The sequence below is a fragment of the Labeo rohita genome, chromosome 8, assembly GCF_022985175.1.
Source record: "Labeo rohita strain BAU-BD-2019 chromosome 8, IGBB_LRoh.1.0, whole genome shotgun sequence".
NCBI classification, from domain to species: Eukaryota; Metazoa; Chordata; class Actinopteri; order Cypriniformes; family Cyprinidae; genus Labeo; species Labeo rohita.
The window spans coordinates 1,900,106-1,927,252 of record NC_066876.1 but is presented as its reverse complement, the minus strand read 5'-3'; the positions used below and the strand labels follow the sequence as shown (position 1 = coordinate 1,927,252).

General features: G+C 40.1%; 3 protein-coding genes across 4 annotated transcripts in view; 2 read left to right on the top strand and 1 right to left on the bottom strand.

Moving 5' to 3' along the window:
• ift122 (intraflagellar transport 122 homolog (Chlamydomonas)) overlaps positions 1-15,432 on the top strand; it is a 48,715-nt gene extending 33,283 nt beyond the window's left edge. The window contains exons 17-29 of one of the 2 annotated variants that reach the window (XM_051117756.1): positions 821-982; positions 1,767-1,933; positions 2,514-2,685; positions 5,708-5,810; positions 7,685-7,825; positions 7,970-8,067; positions 8,934-9,034; positions 9,958-10,123; positions 10,198-10,309; positions 13,884-14,009; positions 14,506-14,582; positions 14,673-14,834; positions 14,916-15,432. In XM_051117756.1, coding sequence (XP_050973713.1) covers positions 821-982; positions 1,767-1,933; positions 2,514-2,685; positions 5,708-5,810; positions 7,685-7,825; positions 7,970-8,067; positions 8,934-9,034; positions 9,958-10,123; positions 10,198-10,309; positions 13,884-14,009; positions 14,506-14,582; positions 14,673-14,834; positions 14,916-15,002 — 1,674 coding nt within the window. In that variant the 3' untranslated portion in view covers positions 15,003-15,432. Of the gene's footprint in view, positions 1-820; positions 983-1,766; positions 1,934-2,513; positions 2,686-5,707; positions 5,811-7,684; positions 7,826-7,969; positions 8,068-8,933; positions 9,035-9,957; positions 10,124-10,197; positions 10,310-13,883; positions 14,010-14,505; positions 14,583-14,669; positions 14,835-14,915 lie in introns of both variants that reach the window. The other variant, XM_051117755.1, reaches the window with a different exon arrangement.
• Positions 15,433-16,379: 947 nt separating this feature from the next.
• On the top strand, positions 16,380-23,104 carry exorh (extra-ocular rhodopsin). Its single transcript, XM_051117787.1, has 5 exons — positions 16,380-17,052; positions 19,809-19,977; positions 20,146-20,311; positions 21,437-21,676; positions 22,371-23,104. Exons 1-5 carry the CDS (start codon positions 16,692-16,694, stop codon positions 22,497-22,499), a joined length of 1,065 nt encoding a protein of 354 aa, XP_050973744.1. The 5' UTR covers positions 16,380-16,691; the 3' UTR covers positions 22,500-23,104.
• Positions 23,105-23,148: 44 nt separating this feature from the next.
• The window catches only part of plxnd1 (plexin D1), a 57,487-nt gene continuing 53,488 nt past the window's right edge, over positions 23,149-27,147 (bottom strand). Inside the window, exons 34-36 of the mRNA XM_051117743.1 lie at positions 26,581-26,721; positions 24,814-24,888; positions 23,149-23,925 (exon numbers count right to left, since the gene is read on the bottom strand). Coding sequence (XP_050973700.1) covers positions 23,809-23,925; positions 24,814-24,888; positions 26,581-26,721 — 333 coding nt within the window. The 3' untranslated portion in view covers positions 23,149-23,808. The remainder of the gene's footprint in view (positions 23,926-24,813; positions 24,889-26,580; positions 26,722-27,147) is intronic.

Sequence of the window (27,147 nt, the reverse complement as noted above, 5' to 3'; positions counted from 1 at the left end):
CAGTACACAAACACACTCGCATACATAGTCTTATCCACCCGTAGGCATCAGAAATTCAATAGTTCATTCTTTCCATTGAGAACTGCAGACATCAAAAGCATTTCTGAACAACACAAACTTTCCTTTCCCAGAAAACAAGCCACGCTTATCACACACACACGCACAACACACATGTACACACAGTGTTCATATTCTCGTTTAAAGAAACAGAATCATTCCATAATCACTCATTCCAAAACTGACTGTGTTTTTTTTATACAACACAATATGAAATGTTTTAATCCTGGCCATCATCAAAAACTGCCATAAGTACACTATTAAAGTAGTCCATGCAACTTACTCGCTATATTCTTCTTAAATAATAAAATACATAGACACAAAATTAAGTTATTCACTAAAAAAACTTCCTCTTTGTCCAAGCTCTCAAATTGTTGTTCCGCACACACATGTCCAAACTGAGCAGGCCACGACTGCACATATACTGACAAATGACACCCCATATGATACAGTATAAACACAAAACATGTATAATAAATGGACTGATAAATAGACTACATTTATGATATGTTAATAGGCTTTTTATGTTTATGTTTTTTGGACCCCATTAGGACCCATTAGATTTTTTTGAACATGTTTTCTGTGAGGAGTAGGATTAGGGTTAGGAGAATATGCAGTATGTACAATATAAAAATCATTCTATCTGTGAAAGTCCACATAAAACATGCAAAGCCAGCAGTGTGTGGTAAAGGTCTGAAGTGATCAGATGTGTCTGTGTGTGAAATACTGTTTCTGTATGTCTTACTGTATGTGTTTTGTGCAGGAGAGGAAAAAGAGGGGTGAGAATAATAACCAGCTCTTCCTGGCCGATGTTTACGCGTATCAGGGCAAGTTCCACGAGGCTGCCAAACTCTACAGGAAAACCGGCCATGACAGCCGAGCGCTCAGCATGTACACGGACCTGCGCATGTTTGAGTACGCCAAGGTGTGTGTGTATGTGTTTGCCCTTGCTGCTGCAATTCGTTCTTCCCGCCTAGACAGGACGAGAGCATCTGTCTGACTTTTTAAATTCATATAGTCAGACTGCACAAATGAATGTAAAGAATGCAAAGGATCTGGATTTCTGTCCTCAAAAAAATAACAAACACAGATGCTGGCTAGATCATTTACAAATTGTTGTCTATTACTGAAGAGAAATTACATGATGAAATTTGTAGTAATGTCATTTATAACATTATACATTTTAGGGAATAGAATCTCACCACTTTTTGATTACTGTTAGATTACCTAATTAGTTGATCATGTTGAGGGTCTGTGTGTTGTTCACGCTCGATCACGTCATTTGGTGGACAAAAGTTTTCCAAACACAAACAAGTAAAGATTAATTAATATATTTAAATAAGAAATAAAACGGCTTCACTGCGTATTCGTTTTCCAAAAATTGTATGTAAAATGTATTGTTTTAATCTTCTAATTCTTCTTCTTCAGTTAGTTAGTCACTGTATGTATGAGTTGTGTTTTTGAATACATTAAAAATGCGACTCCACACATATTGAGTTTACGCCAACCATAGCTATCGGGTTATACAGACCCGGTTTACATTAGCTGTCTCTAACTACTGTGTAATTCAATTCAGTTCAGTTCAAATTTATTTGTATAGCACTTTTCACGATACATATCGTCGCAAAGCAACTTTACACCAAATTGACATTTTTACAATATATGTAGTAGTAATTGATCTGTGTACTTATATTGTGTTTGTGTTGAAGGACTTCCTGGGCTCAGCAGACCCCAAAGACACGAAGCTGCTAATGAAGAAGCAGGCAGACTGGGCCAAGAACAGTAAGGAGCCTCGAGCAGCTGCAGACATGTACCTGACAGCAGGAGAACACATGAAAGCCATCGAGATCATCGGAGAACACGGCTGGATGGACATGTGAGCCACACACACACGCATCCTGCCGTCATATGATGGACACACACACGAGGGCTTTAGTGATCAGTGATATTACACTAAGCCGTGTTCCTCCAGAAGCCAGAAGCATCAGCAGCTGCGTTTGGTTATGAACTCAATTGAATACATCATTCAAAGCACATCTGATGTGTAAATGAAATCATAGTGTTTCAGACGGACGGTGTGTAACGATGGGACACGATGACACTTTTTTTAGGCCGTTCTGTTGCAGATGCTCTGTAGATTATAATGTGATGTGCTCACAGCAGCATGTTGAAGATGTGGTCACCTACCATTGCTTGATGGTTAGCAGACATCTTCCACATATGTTTTGAGTCATGGCCACATATGGAAGGCCTGCGTCATGTCCTGAACTCCTGTTCCTTCAAAAGATGACGATGAATGTAAAAACGGAAAAGAAAATCTGCTTAACGAGATACCGACATGCATTATGACATATGCACATACAGACCTAAACACAAACCAGACATAAATCATCATCCTCTCTCTCTGTCTCTCTGTCTCTCTGTCTGTCTGTCTGTCTGTCTGTCGGTGTGTGTAGGTTGATAGATTTGGCCCGTAAGCTGGATAAAGCAGAGAGGGAGCCACTGTCCAGGTGTGCCATGTTCTTTAAGAAGTTCAATCATCACGGCTATGCTGCAGAGATTTATAATAAAATGGGTGATCTGAAGGCGCTTGTGCAGCTTCATGTGGACGCCAGACACTGGGATGAGGTACGAGTGTGTGTGGGGGTATCTGGTATTCCCTACATAATAGGGACCAGATGTATAGTAATAAATAAGTTTGTCCTTGTGAGGACATTTTTGGGTCCCCATGAGGAAACAATCTTATAAATCATGTACAACAAATTTTTTGGAGAATCTAAAATGCTTGTAGTTTTGTGTGAGGGGTAGGTTTAGGTAGGGTCAGGGTAATGGGATAGAAAATACAGTTTGTACAGTAGATAAACCTTTACACCTATGGAATGAACCCATAATGATAGGAATACCAGTGTATATATGTGTGTGTGTGTACTTGTTTTTGCTACATTGTAAATGTCCCCACAAGGATAGTAAAACCTGAAATTTTTGTCATTATGGGGACAAAAATGATTAAAAATAGTAAATGATGTTTATCTGAAAGTGTAACGATGCAAACATGTTTTCTGTGAGGGCTAGGTTTAGGGTTAGGGTTGGGTTAGGGGATAGACAATATCTTTTGGTCAGTATAAAATCTATAGAAGTCTATGGAAAGTCCCCACAATTCACAAAAACAAACGTGTGTGTGTGTGTGTGATTGTACTGATTATACTGTGTGTTAACACAATGCCAAAGAGGAGAGACATCAGCAATGATCTTAGAGAACCAATTGTTGCTAATATCAATCTGGGAAGAGGAACACGGCCATTTCCAAACAATCTGAAGTCCATCGTTCTCCAGTGAGGAATTTTATTCACAAGTGAAAGAGATTTGGGACAGTCACGCTCAGAGAAATGGCAGACAACCCAAGTACTTCAACGCAGACTCTGTAGGCCTCAGTTGACATGTTAAATAGCCACAGGACCTGGGCACCTCACAGTCATTGAGTCGAGCGTGAACTCTTCTGGATACCAAAGTGTTCTAGAGTCAGAGTTCCTACGGGGTTTGGAAAAGTATGGAATTTTGGAAGTATTTTGATTTAAGAAAAGTAAGGAAAAAGAAAGCAGAGTATGGAAAAGTATTTGTGTTTTCAGCCTTTTGTCCCTATTTATTATTTTAGAACAGAAAATTAAGAATTAAAGGAGAAGTCCACTTCCAGAACAACAATTTACAAATTTATTTGTACTCACCCCCTTGTCATCCAAGATGTTCATGTCTTTCTGTCTTTAGTCGTGAAGAAATTATGGTTTTTAAGGAAGGCATTGATTTTTCTCCATATAATGGAGCCCCGATTTTGAACTTCCAAAATGTAGTTTAAATGCAGCTTCAAAGGCTCTAAACGATCCCAGCCGAGGAAGAAGGGTCTAGCGAAACGATCATTTTTTCTTTTTCTAAAAAATTAAAATTTGTATAAACTTTTTAGCACAAAACCTCATGTAACGCTAGCTCTGGGATGTGCGTCCACGCCGCAACAGACTACAGAATCACGTTGAAAGGTCACGCCCAACATAGGCGGAACTACAGACCCAGTGTGACCCAGGAGAAAATGAGATGGAGTTTTTCACCAATCCCTACCTTTTTAAGCCGGAGACAATGAGAGGAGACTGCTGCAGCAACACAAGTCTCTCAAGCCTCGGAAAGACCACGTTCAAACGAGACATGGTGGTGTATGTGTGGAAAATGCCAACCATTGCCAACAGAGCAGGAATCTCAATGCTGTCAAGAATGGACCCTATCTATTCCACTGTCGGAAAGAATCAGCAAGTCAGGTGGTGAGTTGCGCGTGACCTTTTGACTTGATTCTGTAGTACATCCCTAGTGTTACATGAGCTTTTGTGCTTAAAAAGTGTACACATTTGTATTTTTCGAAAAAAATATCTGATAGTTTTGCTAGATAAGACCCTTCTTCCTCAGCTGGGATCGTTTAGAGCCTTTGAAGCTGCATTTAAACTACATTTTGAAAGTTAAAAATCGGGGCACCAATGAAGTCCATTATGTGAATCCTGAAATGTTTTCCTCAAAAACCATAATTTCTTTATGCCTGAAGACAGAAAGACATGAACATCTAGGATGACAAGGAAGTGAGTAAATTATTTGTAAATTGTTGTTCTGGAAGTGGACTTCTCCTTTAAGAATTTATTTAATGAAGATAAATTTATTGTACTAGAAGTGAGATTTCATGGCAGCTCTTTAGTCATTCTTTAGTGATTGTCAAATACAACTGAATGAATTCAAGGTGACCATTTCACGTTGTGGTTTTTTGGCCTCTACATATTATGCGTTAAAGAGACCTAAGGCCTTTAAATATGGCATACTGCCTTAACGCTTTAAACACTTTTTTTTACAGTACCAGTCTATTTTATAAACCTTTTTTATAAATTTTATGCCATCAGCCCATTTCTTGTCACAGTCTCTATGCTGCCACACAGGATGTGTTATATTGGACATTAGGCCTTGATATTAAAGGTACTACAATAAAAAAAAAAGCCAAATTTTGAGCAAGTAGATCTTTGTTAATTGATGTGCATCCATGCTCTTATTCATTCATAATAAGATGGCAGTGATGAAGGAAATAGGCTATATAAAACTAGAAATTGTAATACATAAGCATGCAAAAAATTCCCATGTGCATGTGAGTTTCTCAAGGGCACAATTTTTTATTATTATTATTATTTTTTTTATGTTTGTCTTTTCCATCTTGGCTTTATTTTTGCTAAATAAATAATGGCACTGTGTGATATGTCATGTGATGTTGTTTTCATCTGAGGTTTTATTTTCTCAATTTGAAAACCTGCTGAGGACCAGATGATTTTTTTTTATTGTGTCCTGATACAGAAAACCATGGAATTCAATAGGTAGTCTTTCCTTTTTCACATGACTGTATATAATTTGTATATAATTTGATGACGTAATGGCTCAAATGATCAGAGGTTGTCGTTAGTCAACTGTGACGAGCTGTTGTGCTCCTCACATCTTCAGCAAATGCAAAGACACTAACTGTTTGTTTCTAGTGGTCAGTGGCCGTACATGTGACTATTTACTGAACAGTGCCGAAACTGATATGTAAAGGCCACTTGGCAAGTGACTGATGGAGTGGTGTGTCTGCTGCTTGTTTCAGGCGTTCTCTTTAGTGGAGAAGCACTCTCAGTTCAGAGATGACGTGTATGTGCCGTACGCGCAGTGGCTGGCTGAACATGACCGCTTCGAGGAGGCCCAGAAAGGTCAGTCGAACACACTGCTCACATGCAGGACTGGAGAGAGAGAGTGTGTGTCTGGATTCTGCTTTGGCAAACATTCACTCTGCAAATTAGAACTGGCAGCGAGATACATTTCTCACGATGTGTGTGTGTGTGTGTGTGTGTGTGTGTGTGTGTGTGTAAGTAGTTTAACTGGGAGGAAAGTTTGTTGAACATGACATTGTTGTCTGACTTTCATCACTGCCATATATCATGTGTCTTTGGATTAGGTTGACATGCAAGAGATGATACGCATCTGTGATAATTAAATTTTGCTTAACAAAGCCTGCAGAATGCTTTATTTTTGTCACAAGTCCCATCTCAGTTTGTTTTGAACAAAAGTGTTGCATTAGCATCAGAATCATTGGTGGTGTTGTGTGTTTGTGGTGTCAGTATCTGAGACACACCGCACAGGCTCTTCTTCATTGAAGCATCATGGGTTTTATAACCCGCACAGCTGAATACAACACTGCAATCACTCTTCAGATTTCAACTCAGATTCAGTAAATGTGTTAATTACAGTCTTTCTAAAAATGATCACGGTAAGCATTAAGAACAATCTCATGTGTTAACTTGAAGGGGTCATCGGATGCTAAGTTCACTTTTACTTGTTGTTTGAACATTAATGTGTGTTGTCAGTGTATGTACAAATCTACCCTATAATGATAAAAATCTATGCAGTGGTTTTTAATTAATCTGTAAAAATAATATCCCCTTTTTCAAATCGAGCCATTCTCAGATGCCTGTCGTTGTGCCGTCACACCGACAGAGGCCGCTCCCACGATAGTTGATTGACATGAGCGTCTTACCTCAGATCAGCTGTAACAGTCCGACCTCCATGTTTTGATGCCAGAGCAGGGATGTAAGTTAGACAAGAATATCTCAGATTGAGCGATTGAGGTGTTGTGTTGCTGGATGTAATAATGAACATAGTGGTCGTCATTTACTCCCGACATCTGAGCCGCTGAAGATGCAGTGGATTACGTTTGTTTGTGAAGGGAATGCGGCTCCTGATCTACATATATCCGTCTATGTTCGCACTAATCATTCGTGATCCAGCTTCACTTACAGCAGAAGTGTGTATAGGCGTTTTTTTATGAATCTTTGCAATCACCTTTCCTAATGAAGTGCTAGTTAGTAAGTTTAGCGGCTAAATGTGGCTAAATGTGGCTAAAGTAAACAGGCTCGTCACTCCACAGAGAGAAGAGAGGGGCGGGGTGAGCAGAGCTCATTTGCATTTAAAGCAACCTCGACCAGAACAGGATGATTTTTGCAGAGCTGATTTTGACAAGGTAAAAAGGGTGTTGTTTTACACAACCACTGAGAATTTTTAACCAAAGTATATTATAGACTTTTCATTAAGACTCTCAAAGAATCATTGTGGAAAATGGGCGTCCGATGACCCCTTTAATAACAAATTAATTATTAATTGATAATTAATTATTAAGTATAACAACAATGTACATTACGTCCAACACAAAATATTGGGATATTTTTATGTAAAGTCATGTTGATTTCATCATTCACAGCACTTGGAGTGATCAATCGTTGCTGTGATTTCCATTTCCATGGTAAAAGCCTCTTCACTGATTGGTGGATCTGACTGCAGGACAAAGTATTTTAACTGCCTTGTGGCTTTTGAGGAAGAAGTATTAGCCTACTCAAAAGCGCATACATGTTATCTGTTATTGTGCATGTTATAAAATCAGTTTCAGGTCAGATTCTTGTTCTGGAAATGTGTGTGCACTACCAAGCACATTCATGCACTTATAGTGTCAACTTTATTCTCAAAACAGCTTGGTTTTTGAAACTGGTCAGTTGATGGCACTCTGTCATTTGCATCTACTGATATCTTTCAGCCTTCCACAAAGCCGGGCGTCAGGCGGAGGCCGTGCGAGTCCTGGAGCAGCTTACCCATAATGCCGTGGTGGAGAGCAGGTTTAATGACGCCTCGTACTACTACTGGATGCTGTCCATGCAGTGCCTCGACATTGCCAGAGGTCTGCATGAGTATATGCTTGAGTCTTTCCTTTACTTTAATGAAATGAAGAGGTCTGAGAAGCTTGATAAATCTTGTTTTCACTTTTGTGTTCAATGAGCCACTGAAATATCTTTGGATAAATGTGAATACTTATCTTTTCTAGATAATTCTGAGAAGAAAGACGAGATGCTGAAGAAGTTTCACAGTTTCCAGCACTTGGCTGAGCTCTATCACGTCTATCATTCTGTCCATCGCTACATGGTGAGCGTGAGATGGAGTTAATGAGTGATATCAGCTGCTTTCAGGTGCTTTTTAAAATGCAGCTCATCTCCATGTCGGGGGATTGAGATATAATTCACGTAGAAATGTGAGATCCCGTAGTGTGTGCAGCACTTATTATTCTGGAGCCGGGATAGGCAATGTTGGTGCTGGAGTGCCGCTGTCCTGCGGAGTTTAGCTCCAGTCCTAATCAAACACACATGAACAAGCTAATCAGTGTCTTCAGGATTAAAAAGCCTATTTATTTCAGACGTCCAGCGCACGACACAACATGTAGAACGTGTTTCAAATGATCACTGTGATGAATGGTGATGCTGAGTTAAATATGAGATGTTCCTGCAGTCCAGTGTGTGAATATATGTGACCCCGGACCACAAAACCAGTCTTAAGTCGCTGGGGTATATTTGTAGCAATAGCCAAAAATAAATTGTGTGGGTCAAAATGATTGATTTTTGTTTTATGCCAGGATATTAAGTAAAGATCATGTTCCATGAAGATATTTTGTAAAATTCCTAATTAAATATATAAAAACTTAATAGTAATATGCAGTGTTAAGAACTTCATTTAGACAGCTTTAAAGGTGATTTTCTCATTTCTTACATTTTTTTTGCACCCTCAGATTCAATATATTCAAATAGTTGTACCTCAGCCAAATATTGCTCTATCATAGCAAACCATACATCAATGTAAAGCTTATTTATTCAGCTTTCAGATGACGTATTAATCTCAATTTGGAAAAATTGACCCTTATGACTAGTTTAGGGTCAGATATCATAGATCACATTGAACAGATTCTGTGTTCTGATTAGCGTCCAGTGTCATGTTCATATTTGGGTTTGTGTTTTCAGTCAGAGCCCTTCAGTTCCAACATGCCAGAGATTCTCTTCAACATCTCACGCTTTCTCTTCCACAACTTGACCAAAGACGTTCCTATGGGCATCTCCAAAGTGTATCCTTCAGTCGCTGCACACGCTCTTGAACTTTTGGAGAGTTTCAGTGAGACGCTCTTGCGTGTCATATATTAGTGCTGAGTTGGTCTGAAGTGTTGACAAGGTTGATGTGAGCTGTGACCACTGGCTGATGTGTGTGTGTGTGTGTGTGCAGAATGTGTATGGAGAGATGTGAATGTCTATAAACACTGGAAGTAAGAGTATGATCTGATCTGTACTCACACACACGTGTGTATCTCTCACGTAGTTCTTCTCACTTTTTCTGTGTTAACTACCAGCTGTCTATTTTGGGAGAGTTCAGTGTGAAGAACAGGTGCTTTTTTTCCCTTTACAAAGAAAAAAAGGATCTTCAGAAAGACTGTGGATGTGTTGTGACTCGTAACAGTGTTGAAAGCAGCAGCAGCACCTCTCATGGCTCACTGGCTCAATTCACATTATAGACAAACTGTTTTGTTTTGCTCTGTAGCTCACACAAAGGTGTTGCTTGAATTTTAGAGGCTTGGAATCTAGCAAGTCACGTAGCATACTATTTTAATGCTGATTACATCATACTGTTACGGTGCTTTTCTTGCTTGAGCGCACCGGCCTTCATTCAGTGTAATTACATGAAAACAGCGACCAGTACTTTCTTTCTGTTTCATCTGTTTTGTCATATCAGGAGGAATGTTGTTTGTGTTTGGAACAAGTGTGAGTAAATGATGATGTCTTTGTGGCTTAGCTTTCGCTTTAAATTAAAACTTGTATTAAAAACATACCTAAAGCAAATGTCAGTTCCAAGATTGTAACGTGGCACTTGTGGCTTTGAAAGTTCGTTTTTGGCATTATGTTTGTCACTGATTGTGACTGGATTCATGATGACCGTGCTGAATTGGAGGTTGCTGAAGAATGAGATGTGTTGGCAGTTCCTTGACGTGTGGTTCAGGGACACGCTGTATGCTTTGGCAAAGCAGAGTAAACTTCTGGGAGCGTATAAAGTAGCACGGCATGCCTTCGAGAAGTTGCAGGGCCTGAAGATCCCGTCCCGCTATCAGGACAGCATGGAGCTCAGCTGCCTGACGGTCCGCTCCAAACCCTACCGCGACAGCGAGGTGTGTGCCTCTGTCTTGCGTTACAGCTGTTCTCAGAGATGCTTCTTGTCGCTCATTTGTTGTGTTTCCTGTAGGATCTGATCCCGATGTGTTACCGATGCTCCACCAACAACCCGCTGCTGAACAACCAGGGAAACTCCTGTATCAACTGCAGACAGCCGTTCATATATTCGGCCTCCTCTTACGGTGAGTGCTTCATATACCTGTCCGTCATAATCTGGGCATTGTTATTCTAATGTCCAGTATAACACATCCTGTGTGGCAGCATAGAGACTATAACAAGAAATGGCTGATGGCATAAAATTTGCCAAGGGTTTATAAAATAGACTGGTACTGTAAAAAAGTGTTTAAAATTCGGTTTTCGTTAAGGCAGTATGCCATATTTAGAGGCCTTAGGTCTCTTTAACACATAATATGTAGAGGCCAAGAAAACACAACGCGAAATGGTCACCTTGAATTCATTCAGTTGTATTTGACAATCACTAAAGAATCACTAACAGCTGCCATGAAATCTCACTTCTTGTACAATAAATTTATTTTTATTAAATTAATTCTTAAAGGAGAAGTCCACCTCCAGAACAACAATTTACAAATAATTCACTCACCCCCTTGTCATCCAAGATGTTCATGTCTTTCTGTCTTCAGTAGTAAAGAAATTATGATTTTTAGGGAAACGTTTCAGCATTTTTCTCCATATAATGGACTGATATGGTGCCCCGATTTTGAACTTCCAAAATGCAGTTTAAATGTGGCTTCAAATGATCACAAATGCGGCTATAAACGATCCCAGCTGAGGAAGAAGGGTCTTATGTAGCATAACAATCAGTTATTTTAATAAAAATAATACAATTTATATACTTTAATGTCAAACGCTCATCTTGTCTTACTCTGCCTGGACGATTTTTGTTGCGGTTCATGACAGTTAGGGTATGTAGAAAAACTCCCATCTCATGTTCTCCCTCAACTTCAAGTTTACCTTTTTTGTAAAGGGTGTTTGATCTTCTTTGCATGTTCACTTTGTAAAGACTGTGTCGGTTCTTCTGCAGTGATGTAGGATGATTTTGAAATGATTTTTGAAGTTGAGGGAGAAAATACGATTGGAGTTTTTCGACAAACCCTAACTGTCTTGAGTCAGAATACACAGAGTTCAGGGAGAGAAAGACAAGACGAGCGTTTGAGATTAAAAAGTATTTAAATTGTATTTTTAAATGAAAATAACCGATGGTTTCGCTAGATAAGACCCTTCTTCCTACCGCATTTGGGATTGTTTGAAGCCGCATTTAAACTACATTTTGGAAGTTCAAAATCGGGGCACCATATGGAGAAAAATTTTCCTCAAAAAACATAATTTCTTTACGACTGAAAAAAGAAAGACATAGGATGACAAGGGGGTGAGTACATTATATGTGAATCTTTGTTCTGGAAGTGGACTTCTTTAAATTAATGCATGATTTTGTTCCTTTAAATCATGGTGGAGTAAATGGACAGTAGCACAATAAGGGGCCTGTTTGTTGGTTTATTATTCTGCAGTTTTCTTCTGGTTTTGGTTAATGGCGTGACCTACAATTGTCTTGTAAAACATTGTGAAATTTGACAAACTGATTAGGGTGTGCTCAAATGTTCTTGGATAATGTCATGTTCTTCACACCTGCTGGTTTCTATTTTAGATTCATTCCACTGTTTTTTCAGATCATGTTCAGCCCATGCCGATTAACATTTAGCTAAAGCTTTTTGATATTCAATGCCATTAACATGTAAAGCATCACTGTAAAATCCAATAGTTTACCTTACTTAGATATAATTAGTTATCTTTACTTAGTTGCTATACTTACTAGGTTTTATTAAGGTACAGCTACTTTCAGGGCAAATAAAACAATTTGCTTACTCCATGTCTGCAGTTATCTTTCACTAGTTGAATTCACTTGTTTTCCAGCTATCTTGAATGTTGAATTTTCAATACAACTGAAATATTTGAGAGAACAGCACATGAGCTGATGTCATAAATTGATGTTGATTTTCCTAAAATATGTTCAAACTTTGCTTACATTATCATAGTTTTCTTCCTACTGATGCAGTAATGCAACATGAAATCAGAGTAACAAGATTTCAAAGGAAGAAAAGTAATAAATAGATTGCTTTTAGAAGGTGATCTATTTTCTAATTAAATCATTAGATACTGTATTTTTTATGCTGATGAGTGAACTTTTACCATTTCATTGTTTTTCATGGACGCCTTGAGAAGCTTTTAATTGGCTAGCTGTAATCCTTTAATATTTGTGGAAACATGCTTGAGTCACACACAGACTTCAACATTCAGCACGTGAATCACAGCAATGGTAACCACTCGATTTTATTTATTTGTATTAACTGTAACAATAACCATTTTATTTGCTTTTTTTGTTGTGCTACTACTGGCACAAGATGGCAAATAAAATTGGCAAATAAAAACATAATTTATTCAAGCTGCAATGCATTCTGGGAGTGAGAGAGTAGCTATACTCAAACAAGAGTAAACCTTGAGTAAAGGATCAAGTACCCCTGCAGTTCTTTTTTTAGTTACTAGAACTCTTGTGTAAATAAACTCTACTAAGCATTTGTCAGTACAAAATACAGGCAATCGGTTTGCATGCTTTTTTTTAAGTAAGCCCAACTAATTGGATTTTACAGTGATCAACAATGTCAGTCATGAAGTAGTGAAATATCTTTGCAACATGTTGATGTACTAAGACGCTTCAGCAGAGACTTTAATGATGCTGAAGTCTAAATAGATCTGTGGGATTTTGTGAGTATTTGTGAGGTCAGGCCCTGATGCTGGACAAGAAGGACTGTTTCACAGCCTCTGTTCCAGTTCCTCCCAGAGGTGTTGAATGAGATCAGGGCTCTGTGTCCTTCCACACCAAACTCATCCAACCATATCTTTATGGACCTTTGTGAACTGGGGCTCAGTCATGCTGGAATAGAAAAGGCTGTTCCCAGCAAGCACAGTTCCCCACAGTATACAAATGTCTTTGTATGCTGAAGCATTCAGATTTCTCTTCACTGGAAGTAAAGGCCTGAGCCCAGTACCTGAAAACCAGCCCTATACCAAATCCCTCCAAACTCCACAATGCAGTCAGACAGGAAATGTTCTCCTGGCATCTGTCAAACCCAGACTCACCCATCAGACTGTGTGATTGGTCACTTCACAGAACAGGTTTCCACTGCTCCAGAGTCCAGTATCTGTGTGCTTTACTCCACTCCATCCCACATTTGGCATTGTACTGGTGATGTGAGGCTTCATGCAGCTGCTCGCCTATGTAAACCCATTCCATGAAGCTCCTGCAGCACAGTTTTCTGCTCATATTAATGCCATTGGATGTTTGGAGCTGTTCAGCTCTGGAATCAGCAAAGCATTGGTGATTCTTAAACACCATCAGCACTCAGTGAGCCACTCTGGGACTTTACGTGGTCTTCTGCTTCGGACAACCCAAGTTTTTTTCAAACATTTGTAAACCACCACAGTGTTGGTCAAATTTCCACCAAAAATTGGTGAAATCCTCTTCAGACCCGGAAACTGAAGAACTGTGCTATGCAATACCATCAGCCACTTCAGTATTGTGTTTCTGGAGAATGAAACAGTCAGCCAGTATCCTGGCATTGGTTTTGCACATTTACACAAAACTCATGTATCATTGCCACAGTACTCTGATAGTGCCTCATAAATTTCAGCCAATCAGTGTTTCCCTTCCCATCGCTGTGTGAGCGTGTGTTGTGTGTTCAGAGGTTCTCCCGCTGGTGGAGTTCTATCTGGAGGAGGATATCTCAGACGAGGAAGCCGTGTCTCTCATTGACCTGGAAGTGCCTCGTGTGGAGAGAAACAGCAGCTGGCAGGAGATGAGCAGCGGCGGTAAACGTCTCATTCAGCTTCCACACTACATATCCATTCATACGCAGAGATGACGTGCCAGACGAAATATTATAGACTAATCAGAGCCGGTTGTGTGTCAAATTCTGATGCAAGGTCATTGGTTGCTTCTGTGTAAAAAAAAAAAAAAAAAAAAAAAACTGTTCAATGACCATTTTGCCTTGACTGAAAATGTATAAAGAAGAGCAAGTCTAGTCAGTGTCCAACATACACATTATAATACATTTTAATCATTGAATGTGAATCTGAATAACGGCCTTAGAGGAGTTCAAAAACATCACAGAAAACCATGCTGTCTACATTGAGGCTCATTCATAAGTGTGATGTTAGATATTAGTAAAAACATGCATTTGCTTAGAGACCTGCTACCTAAACTGAGAGGCCCGTCCCACCAAGTTTGGGGTCTCTGTGCTGTACAGAGCAGCCAGAGGACATACAGTAGGCACAGTGTGATTAACTGTGTTTGCGTGTGTGACAGAATCTCAGTGTTTGAGGCTGGATGATGGGACTGAAGACCCAGAGGACGACCCGTTCACAGCCAAACTCAGCTTTGAGGTGAGAGAGTTTCCACTGCAGTGTTATGAGAGCAGTATTTCCTCCAGAGAGATGTGTGTGTGAGTGTGTCGTGCTGGTGTTTGACAGCAGGGTGGTCGTGCGTTCGTGCCAGTGGTGGTGAATCGTGCCGTCCTGCGCTCCATGTCCAGACGAGATGTCCTGATCAAGCGCTGGCCCAAGCCTCTCAGCTGGCAGTACTACCGCTCTCTGCTGCCGGACGTCAGCATCACCATGTGCCCGTCCTGCTTTCAGGTACACGGGTGTTCGGATCACGTGTTCGGCTCTCTGTTCAGGTGGTGTCTGAGTGTATTGTGTTGTGTTGTTTTTCCACAGATGTTTCATAGTGAGGACTACGAGCTGTTGGTTCTTCAGCACAACTGCTGTCCGTACTGCCGCAGACCCATCGACGAGCCCAGCTAGAACGACAGTACGTGCGGATCGGCCTCCAGCCCGTTACATTGCCTGTGTGTCAGTAGGACTGCGGTTTGATCATGATTGAGCGGCTAGAGATGCGTCAGTAAATGCCAGCTCAGCGCAGCGCTCTGATAGGATCAGCCGGATCAGCTGCTAAAGCTGATTACAGCGTTTGTACATGTGAGGACATACGTACGCTTTATCACACACACACACACAGCTCTGTCCACTTCAACATGTTGGCTTGGATTTACATCATTTAAAGAGAAATATTTATGTCTCTTAATATGTAATGTTTTCAGCAGTAGAGCTGAAGTGCTGAATATCACATTTGTAAAACTAGTAAAAAAAAAACTGTTTTTTAAACAGAGATGGAAAAACACTACATTTCCATTTGTAGCAGCAGTGGTTTATTTGCAATCAGAACATAAATAAATAAAAAGAAAAATTGTATTTTTAAAGAAATGTTTCTGGTTTTCCTTTTCACCCTGTTTTATCACATTCTGATCATGTTCTCCAAATCTGATCCAATCAACATTTTGTGTTTGATGTCATGAAGGTCAGTCTCCACATACAGTAATGACCATCTCCCTCAATACCAGTTTGCCATACAAGTGAGTAATAGACAGAACATTTTCATACTCCCATCATCCATCCATCCGGATGGGAAAGGCACTATATAAATTAAATTAAACATATTATCCATCCATTCTCCACACTGCTTGTCCTCTGTAAGGTGGTCCAACCCAAGCGTCTTGGGGGGGATGGACTGCAGCACTCAGACAGTGTGCCCGTGATCAACGTCTTCATATATTATTTTTTAAAAGATGAAATCATACTAGATTCTACAAATGAGTAAACTATATGAGTATGTCTGGTATAATTTCATTACTTCTGAGTGGATCTGAGTAGATATGTTTTAATAATGTCAATTTAACTAACTAAAGACAGTTTTCTCCTCCTTTAGGAGGCCAAAGTCTCAAACATGAGCACTTAATTAATTTTTTTTTTTTTTTGTCAGATTGTTCCCGCTCTGAAACATTCCTGTTTAGATGGTTAATAAATGACTCTCACTCCCACGCTCAACTTAAGCTCTGTTTCCACTCTGCTCATGTCTATAGAGCATTATTTCAGCAACACTCGTTGTTTTTGTCGTTGTGTAAGTAATCAAGTGTTATAAAGTTAAAGTGTGTGTGGCTGGGCTTCTTTAGAGTAGCTTTCTGACCTCTAGTACTGAATAAAGACAAACAACAGTGAAACATGGAAGAACACACACACCAACATACATGCAGCTGGATTTCAAAAGTTGGGAAACAAAACACTGACTGAATAAAAGCCAGTGCAAATGCCTGTGGTTTTAGTTGGAGTTTGTGAATTGCCCGTTATAGAGACATATTAGTTTATTTAAAGTTATGGGCTTGGTTGCTGCTGTCTTACAGCCGTTTTACCCTTATGGATTATCAGGCCTCTCTGACCCCAATCTGCCTGTAACTCCATTCTTCCAAATTGCAGCACCTCGCTGTAATCTCTCATCTGCACTTAATCTGGGCACATGGGGGGCATATAAGAGAGGCGCTCGCATCCCGCGGAGCAGATCTCACTCTCAGGGACATCAGTCACTTTCTACTGAGAAGCTTCACTCTCTTGCTCGTCTGTCTACTTTCTTCTTTTTAACCCTTGACTGGTGAAGCAAACATGAATGGAACGGAAGGTCCGAACTTCTACGTGCCCATGTCTAACAAGACGGGTTTGGTCCGCAGCCCGTTTGAGGAGCCGCAGTACTACCTAGCGGAGCCGTGGAAGTACTCGCTCCTGGCGGCGTACATGCTGTTCCTCATCATCTCTTCGTTCCCCATCAACTCCCTCACGCTCTACGTCACCGTGCAGCACAAGAAGCTCCGCACGCCTCTCAACTACATCCTGCTCAATCTGGCCGTGGCCGACCTGTTCATGGTGGTGGGCGGCTTCACCGTCACTCTCTACACGGCCCTGCACGGCTACTTCGTCCTGGGGGTCACAGGGTGCAACATCGAAGGCTTCTTCGCCACCCTGGGTGGTGAGTACTTCATCTCTGCAGACAAACACTGCTCATCTGTTTACTCCTGATATATTCATCAGATAACAACTTCATCAGAAGCACATGGTATTGCTGTGGAATTCTTTGAAGTCCAAATAAAGACAGGAGTCTAAATACAATTTGGGTGATTCTCACTAAAATATCTCATCATAACATTTCACTCATAAAAAGAGGGCTTATTTTGTCACATTATTTTCATGACAATTTAGTTTCACATGTTTCGTGCCAATCTTTAAAATTTTATCTTTGTGTTTATTTTTCATAATTCTCATTGTTCTCATAACTATAATAGGTGTTTTAATGTATTACAGTGAAACGCACAGTAATACAAATTTCAATTCGATTTTTTTATTTCGATTCCTTAAAAATGTTTAATGTGTGTGTATATATAGTTTTCTTTTTCTTTTAGATTTTGCATTGTGATATTATCAAGACCATAAACCATCAAGTGTCATTACAGTAATGCAAAGACTGTTTATATATCTAGGTAGTAAATGTGGTCAGTTAGTCTTAAAACAGCATCTTCCAGTAAATCCTGGATTAATCTAATCTCACCGTTCAATAAATGTAGTAATATATTTACTTAATTACTGACGCTATGTTTGTACTGTACAGTCAGAGAAGAACATCTAAGGTTATGCATTTAACTATGGTTCCCTGATAGGGAAATGAGACACTGCTTCTGAGAAGATGCAACAGAGAATGTCTCCAGCATGACCAGTGTACCAGAAGCATGTGTTTATACATGACCATGTCATTGGCCAACAACCGTCTAAAGGTCTGCTCTCTATAGTGAGAAGAGGCTCAGCAATGTAGCAAAGGCAGTAATCAAGGAGGCTCACAGAGAGCCTGACAACTTGGCACTACTGTTTGGCCAAGATTTAAGGACAGAGACCTCTGCAAAATGACTTTATAAAATAAGAGGAGATCTAACTATGCCCTACACTTGGGACTACTTCCCAAGGAGGCTAACAGAGAACCTAAAATCTCAGAAGTGTTATCCCAGTAGTGCTTTAAAAAGCAGAGGCCTCAGCAGGAGGCCTAACAATGTTCCACTTCAAAGCCAGCCAAGGAGGCTCAAAGAAAGCCTAGCAACTTCGCTCTAGCTACGTTCAGAGGATGGAGGTCTAGAATAACTACTCTCTCAAGGTCTAAGAAATGACTCTCTAAAGTGAGAGAAGGCCTGGCTATATCCAATGGTCAGTAGAGCTTTCCAAGGAGACTCACAGAGAGCCTAACAACTCAGAGCAGAGACTTAGCAGGATGAGCCTCTAAAGCAAGATGTAGCCTAACAACACTCCACCTTAAAGACAGTGGAGGTCTCAGCAGAACAACTCTCTAGAATGAGAGTATGCCTATCTACACTCTATGCCGAGGACAGCCTTATCAAGGAGGCTCACAGAGTGACACAGGACTCAATACTGCTATCTAAGGCAGAGCTTTAGGCAGAGGATGATGAGCCTCTAGAGCAAGAGGAGGCCTGTCTATTCTCAACCCTAAAGACAGCTTGTACAGGAGGCTCACAAGGAGCTACTCACACTTGATGTCACTGTCTAGACTTGGCGACAAAAGGAGCCACTTGCCCAATAGACCCCAACATCTGGGGGAGGCAGCTCGACCACGAACACTTGACTAGCCTGATAAAATATGAGGAGGGACGCCGTCTTAGGTGTCACATATTATACAGTTCAAATGGGAGTAGTAGGTGGGGCCTGAAAAGAAAAGAAATCCCGTCAGACTCTCCTCTTGCATCTCTGTGATTGGACCTTCCTGCTGCTTTATTTCTCTTTGATGGCCGTGGGACTGCACGAGAACAGTCACCAGCACATCGCTGTGAGTGTTTTCCACTGCTCCGAGAGCTGGACCCGCTTGTGCAAATGCTATTGTCCCTCAAGCGAGAACAGTAATAAAATCATCTTACATGTCTTTTTAGTCAGTCTTATTAATACAACACAAAGAGTGTCTCACAATGAATGCATTCAGCCCCTTCACGAACTTGCATGCTCCTTACCCAAATACATAAGGCACAAGCTGTGTGTGTCCTCAGATGTCAGTATTGCTGATATAGAGGCACACACTTCCTGAAACGCTTGGCTGGGTATTACTCCACAATTGTTGCCTTCATATATACACAGACAAACAGGTTCTGAAGATAAAGAAGTTGATCAGGTATACTACAGGTGCTTTCTTATACTGGCTGTCACGCGTCATCGGCCAATGACATTGGTCATGCTGGAGATGCAGTGCGGGTTCCACTTAAAATGAAACTAAAGCTGTTGCCTGGTTTCTCCCAGGGTTTCTTCCTCCATTATCCCACATCACATTTCCCGCCCACTGTCTCCTTTGTTCTGAATGCTAGGGAACTACAGATAAAGTATTAGGGCATTCAGTCCAGTTCTCAGTGGAACTGCTTTTAAGTGATATGACCATTATCATTTTTGAAATAATGACAGTGATGCACGTCATTTTATAGTAATTCTGCATTCTGACAAACAGGTTTATTACAACACCATACAACCATACAGATTTCATATTCGTCAATATTACTGCAAAACCTGAATTACTAACTTCACAACTATTATAACTGACACATACATATACTCACACAAAGCGATATATACAATATAGCAAATCTCACCTGCTTATATCATGTTCAGATGTAAACGATCTTGTGGACTATGAGGAGACAATAAGTTTGAATCTGAAGCGATCAATGACTTTTCCATGTTTGTCAGGTGAGATCGCGCTGTGGTCTCTTGTGGTTTTGGCTATCGAGCGTTATATTGTGGTGTGTAAGCCAATGACAACGTTCCGTTTTGGAGAGAAGCACGCCATCGTTGGAGTGGGTTTCACCTGGGTGATGGCACTCACCTGCTGCGTGCCGCCGCTGCTGGGCTGGTCCAGGTAATCCATCACAGTCTTCAGCAAAAAACAGAGCTTTATCCACTCATTTGTCAGCTAAGTTCCCCACATCAGTGAAATGTGAAGTTGAGCCGTCAGTGACAGGACAGTGAGCTCATGAACAGACTGATGTCCTGACTGGAGGTTTGGGGGTCATGTGACTGTGTGCAGGTATATTCCAGAGGGAATGCAGTGCTCCTGTGGAATAGATTACTACACTCCCAAACCTGAGATCAACAACACCTCGTTTGTCATCTACATGTTCATCCTGCACTTCTCTATCCCACTGCTCATCATCTTCTTCTGCTACAGTCGCCTACTCTGCACTGTCCGTGCGGTAAGACACACACACACACCAGAGCTGGAAAGTCAGACTCATTTGTGTAAATTGGTTTCTATGAACAGTTTGGTGGAAATAAATATAGCTGTCTTTTAGAGTTATTCAGTGAGTTGTTTAGCTTACAGGGGCTCAGAGCAGGTCAGCCAACTGCCATTTGACTCAACTGGTTAATCAAGAAGAGACTGCTGAAAGGGATTGCTCACATCTGTCCTCATTTTCTCTCCCACGTCATTCAAACCGTTCTTATGCGGAACACATAACATTGTGAAGAATGTTGGTGACTAAATAGTTTTTCAATTTATTTTTGCTATTTTTGCCTTTATTATGATAGGATAGAGCAGAGTAGACAGGAAGCAAATTGAGAGAGCAAGAGGGATCAGAAAAGTCCTTGAGGCAGGATTCGAACTTGGGGTGACAGTAGCACAATCCAAGGCTGTTGACATCAGCAGTAACCAAATAGTTAGGGTTAACACTGACTTCCATTGTATGGAATGGCAGAATTTTCCTTTTTGGGTGAACTATTCATGAATGATTAAATGAATGATTGATTTATTCACTTACGAACAAGAACAGGCTTAGAGAGCTTTTTTTAAAGCAGTTACTACACAAGATATAGTTCCTGACATGTAAGGTTACTAGTTGACCTCTATTGGTGCTGTATAGCAGGTGTTTCACATCATTTCACATCTACACTGTAAAAAACAAAAAACACAATTTGTTGAGTCAGCTTAAAATAATTTGTTACCCTGCTGCCTTAAAATTTTAAGTTCAGTCAACTCAAATAAGTTGAAATGTGAAGTTGTACTAAGTAACAACTTAGATATTTGTGTTTGTTAAACTGGAAAAGCTGGGTAAGAAACCCAGCTGCCTTAACATTTTATGTTGAATCAACTCAAATATCTAAGTTGTCACTTAGCATAACTTAACATTTCAAGTTAATTAAACTTTTTTGGAGTTGACTGAACTTAAAATTTTAAGACAGCCAGGTAACAAATTATTTTAAGTTGACTCAACAAATCGTTTATTACAGTCTATAACATTTATTGCCAACACAGCTCCAGGACCACAAACCACATATATCATTATTGTCATTTTGTTATATCATTTGTTTTCTGTCGTCAGGCTGCTGCTCAGCAGCAAGAATCAGAGACGACGCAGAGGGCCGAACGGGAAGTGACACGTATGGTGGTTGTCATGGTGATTGCGTTCTTAGTGTGCTGGGTGCCATATGCCAGTGTGGCCTGGTACATCTTTGCTAATCAGGGGGCAGAGTTTGGTCCTGTATTCATGACGATACCTGCTTTCTTTGCTAAGAGTGCAGCGCTTTACAACCCTGTCATCTACATCATGCTCAACAGACAGGTAAGACAGGTCGAAATCAAGTATACTGCTACAGTATTACATAAATGTAAATGTAAAAACACAGACACGGCAGAATTAACTGTAATGAATGAGTGTTTTTGAATAAATGTGTTGAGTGAATGATTCCGTGACTCACTCACACAGGCTGTGTATCACTGTGAAATGCTGTTCAGATCATCAATTTTGAGGAGCTGCATTAACTGTTGTATAATCTACTTTAAAGCAGTATGGAGGAGGTCAAACATCTCAGACAGTTAGACAGCTTTTGCATTATGAACAGCACTGAAGAGTGGAAGTGCAGACAGCCATCCACCAAATTATAAACTACATGCCCATCACAGTTTCAGTATTCTAACAGTAACTGGCTTAACTGATATAGTCTGGTATAGAGGGATCTAACGCAGCTGTGGCTGTCACCAGTTATAGAGTGTGGATCATATAATATAGCTTGCAGGCTAATAGTTCAATATCATAATCTGTAGCTTCAATTATTTACTATTTTACCTAACAATTTTAATTAACAAAGTAGCTACAACTGGAAGGTTTGTTGAAGCAGGGTTGGAACTAAAGTCTATGTAAAAAAGCAACAGGCTCTGCCATTTACACGGTGAACTACCATGTTCACTACTTTATGATGAGTGTCTTTTGTGAAAGTTCGTTTGGCATAATCCTGAATATGTTTACATCGGTTCAGTTCAGGAACTGCATGCTCACTACGGTCTGCTGTGGAAAGAACCCGTTTGGTGAGGATGAGACCAGCATGATGGCCTCTAGCAAGACTCAGTCCTCAGTGGTCTCGTCCAGTCAGGTGGCTCCGGCCTGACCGACACGACAGTCCGCGGCACACAGCTGGACAAATCCACCCAGTAGCCTCCTACAGGCCAAACATGCCACTCCAAATCTACTGGGCTTCCACTCATCCTGTCTACAGCTACATGTACTACTTCACTTCCAGTACTTCTGCCTTTAAATCTTACACATTTGTAAAAACTGGACAATCTGATCTGTATAACACTGCTGTATGTTTGTACCCCATGTGATTGTGTATTTCATGGAAAATACTTAAGTGTTAGGTAACTTGATGGTTTTTTCTTTAGATTTATCTCAACAGCTGTTCCATTAGTTCTGATACTCCAGCTGTTAGACAAATATTTAGCTATGACCAGTTATGGTCTTGTAAAGTAATGTTCTGATTTGAACCAGTTAACCTTTTGTAGGCTTGTGTTTTGGGTTTATTTCATGTTTCTTTGTGAAGTTTGTGCTGGAGCCAGAAGAGACCTCAGGAGATTCGCCAGACCACACCCAGCGCAACAATTCTCTGAATGTTTAGATGTAAATCTCATCTGTGGAAGAATTATGATTACATATGTAAATGTCTAAAGACATGAATTTGCCTGCAGATTACAAAATATAGAGGCAAAGCAGAAATAAAAGCTCATGTAATACAAAAAATGTTTACTAATATTACACAATGGTTTAGTAAAGTTTGTCTTTATTGATAAAATTTCCCTCTTTCTCCAAAAAAACAAAAAAAAAAATTAAACATTTCCAGCAGAATATCTACAAAAATTATGCACACACTTCAGTTTGAACCCATTCAAGAAAGACCCAAACCCTTCAAATAATAATTAATGCAATTGCAACAGTCTCATTTGAGCCTATTATATGTTTATCATATAGTAACTTGTATTCCAAGGCATCGTGGAATTAAAATGGACTGCCGATAAACAGTGCAGGCACAAATATCCCATCAGAAACGTCATTCACATAACACTATGAAATCATCATACAGCTATAAATATTGCTATGGAGAAGGTCTTGTATAATCCAGTGCATAATTGGCTCTCCCCGAGTGTGGGGTCAGTGCGTCACATGACCGCAGGGCTTCAGGACCCTGGAGTCCACAATTAATTAAACAAACTCCTAGTTCAGAGTCATTAGTTAAACGCTATAGCGAGAGAAAGTCAACAGACTCGTAGCAAGAACAAGCGGTGAAACATTATAGATGTTTCCCTCTCACTTCTTCACTTGATTATCCACACTGATTCACTAAATGTGGGACAGATTTGATCAGATACGGGCATCAGGGCTTCACGTCCTTTGTGGAGGTGGTCAGGGGAGTGAATGTGAGCTCAGGCCTCACTGCTGCACTCATAGATGTTGTCTTCCACCAGCGCAATGACCTGCTCAAACTTGTGCTGCAGCTGAGTGCGTCGAGCCGTCGGGTTCGAGTCCAGTGCACTCACCACCTGAAACACGCGCATCAATATAATCAATCATTTCATTTGAAACATTGTTTCCAAAGGCTTTCTGACATCAGTTAGCTAGAGGAGATGGGACATGCATGAGTCTTGAGTCTGTGTTCACACGCCTTTTAGTGAATGCGTTAATGTAACATTTTGTAACACAATGAAAAATTTCATTTTCAAGATGTCACTTTTCTGAAGTAAATCATTAAATGTCATAACTACAGACTTAAACATGGCCAAAGATCACATAATAATATCTAATACTTTCTCAAGTCCGTCTCAAGTTCAAGACCATATTTTCTATGGTTGAGACCGGCTTTTTCCAAGTCCAGGCCAAGGTCAAATGCTTCTGAAAATATGCTCTTCAACTTGGACTTGAGTCGAGGAGTAAAACACAATGTATATTGGTGACAGTTTGAGTTCATCAGCTTGTCCAGTGTTTTTAAAGATGAACGCTGAGCCTCCCAGGCACCACCAAAACATTTAGAGTTTGAGGCGTCCCTACACTTGGGAATTCAGATTGCAAAACTAAATGCAACACTAAATTGGAAGCGCTAAAAAAAAAGTTCTCTGACCGACAAAAAAGTGAGGGAGAATCCAAACACAAGCCGACTCCTTCACACTCATGTTGTGCTCTGCACATTCACAATAATAATCAGCATTGTTTTGCAAACCCCCATGTGATTATGCTTTCATGTCAAATGAGCCCTATTGAGAGCACAGCTGTCAGCAAAAATGAGCTCAATCACAGTTCAAGAATGGACCTTCACGTCGGTCCAGGGCATCGGCATCCTGCTGCCGGCACGTTCACACACACTCATACACGTTCACACATGCTCACACATGCTCAGAACAGTTATGCCAGCGCAGATGTGAGGACAGACTCACCTGATTGCGATATCTCTTGGCATACTTGTAGACTTCTATTAAGGCCAGGTTAGTGTTGAACTCGTTCCTGTATCTCTGCAGCAAAAACAGAAATTCTTTGTAAGCATACAAGCATGTTTTTCATATGTACTTAATAATTCTGCATTCTGGCATATATCAAATGTATAATGCAGGTGATTAGAATGAGTCATTATTGCCATATACAGCTACTATAAGTATCCAATCTTACATACAGTTACACTCGTAAACACGTAAACACACGTAAAGCAATATACAGTCATGGCCAGAAATATCGGCACCATTGCAATTCTGTCAGAAAATGCAACACTTCTCTCAGAAAACTGTTCCAATTGCAAATCCATTCAATATTCATGTGCTTATTGTTTTTGTTTGCACTGCAACAACACACAAAAAACAGAAGAAAAGTCAAACTTGATCAAATTTCACACAGAACTCAAAAATGGACTGGACAAAATTATTGGTACCTTGTCAAAATTGTAAGAAATAATTGCTTTTCAAGCACGTGATGCTCCTGTAATTTGTATTTAGACACACCTGTGGCAAGTAACAGGTGTGAGCAATATAGTAATCACACTTGGAAAAAGTTGACTCAACCTTTGCGTTGAAAAAATGAAAAAAAATGAAAAAAAGAAAGAAGTGTAAAGAGTTGTCTGTGGTTTTGAGAGAAAAAACATAGACAATCTCAAGGCTCCAAGTCCATCTTCAGAGATCTTAATGTTCCTGTGTCCACTGTTTGCAATATCATCAAGAGGTTTACAGCACATGACACTGTAGCTAATGAAAAATTACAATGAAGGATTGTTTGAATGGTGGATAAAGAACCCTGATTAACTTCCAAACAAATTCAAGCTGATCTGCAGACACAAGGTCTGAAAGGGATGCTATGGTAGGAGACCCAGGAGGACACCACTGCTGACACAAAGGCGTAAAAAAACAAGACTGGAGTTTGACAAAACTTATGTGACAAAACCACAATCCTTTTGAGAGAACATACTGTGAACAGATAAGATAAAAGTAGAGCTTTTTGGTAAAGGACATCATGGCACTGTTTACAGAAAAAGAAATGAGGCCTTCAAAGAAAAGAACACAATCCCTACAGTCAAACATCATGGTTCAAAAATGTTTTGGGGTTGCTTTGCTGCTTTTGGCACTGGATGCCTTGACTGTGTGAACGGTATTCATTCATGGTTACAGGAAGCGATTGATTTCAGTTATTTTTTCCAAGGGGGGTGCTACCAAATATTAAGTTAAGGGTGCCAATCATTTTGTCCAGTGTATTTTTTGGGTTCTGTGTGGAATTGTATCAGATTTGACTTTTCTGTTTTGTTTTTTTGTGTGTTGTTCCAGTGCAAAAACAAAAATAAACATGAGTACCAAAACATTTGCAACTGCCACAATTTTCTGAGAGAAGAGTTGCATTTTCTGACAGAACTGCACGGATGCCGATATTTTTGGCCATGACTGTATAATACTACATAGCAAATCTCAACTGTGTGATTGTCTATATCTTCTCATAATGTAACTATATAATTGTCTGGCTCAAATCTGCAAAATGTGACTATAAGGCATAAAAATATTAAGTTACAAACTTTAACATCATGATTTTCTGTAAAGCTACTTTGAAACAATGTGTATTGTAAAACAGACTGGTGTTGACTTGAATAGCATGATGCAGCCAAACTCGATGGCTCTGTTTGACAGTGTAGACAGCTAAGCAGCATAATCAGAAGCGTGCGCTCGGCTCACCCGCGACTCCTCGGCCAGGTGAGCATTCATTTCCTGTTCACTGAGTGGCGCCATCTCTTGAATCTGTTTGTAGTAACATTGCACTCTCTTCTTATACTCCGGGATCTCTTTGGCATAAAGCAACTTATTGGTGGGAGAATCCTGTGATGAAGAAAACAATTGATTAGATGCAGAGTGTGTGCGACGCTGCATGATTTGCTCCACTGATTTCCTGCATTGACAAGTGTTTTGTTTGTGATCTGAGAGATTATAATGCGTCATTAATGATCAAGACTCTTTCAAGACCAGTCAGGAATTTTTTATCTGTACGTTTAACTATCAGTAATAAATATAAATCAAACCTGCTGCAATCTTTTATTGGTCCTATCTTGTTTAATCTTAATTCACTCATTTTCAAGTTAGTCACATATATTTGTGGCGTTGACCACCAGAAGTCTGCTTAGTTTATAAGTGACATCTGCGTGAGATGTGGTTCATAAATGACAGTAGACAATGGACATGTTTATACACCTTTAGACATCAGTGACAGAACTACAGTATGAGAGAATCTGACCACAAAGGTCATTC

Bases quoted from the DNA above. Each gene is read 5' to 3' on its own strand.
- exorh (XM_051117787.1), top strand. From the start codon at position 16,692: ATGAATGGAACGGAAGGTCCGAACTTCTACGTGCCCATGTCTAACAAG. The intron at 20,312-21,436 runs GTAAGACACACA...TTCTGTCGTCAG, and splicing joins TACTCTGCACTGTCCGTGCG to GCTGCTGCTCAGCAGCAAGA. The intron at 21,677-22,370 runs GTAAGACAGGTC...ACATCGGTTCAG, and splicing joins ACATCATGCTCAACAGACAG to TTCAGGAACTGCATGCTCAC.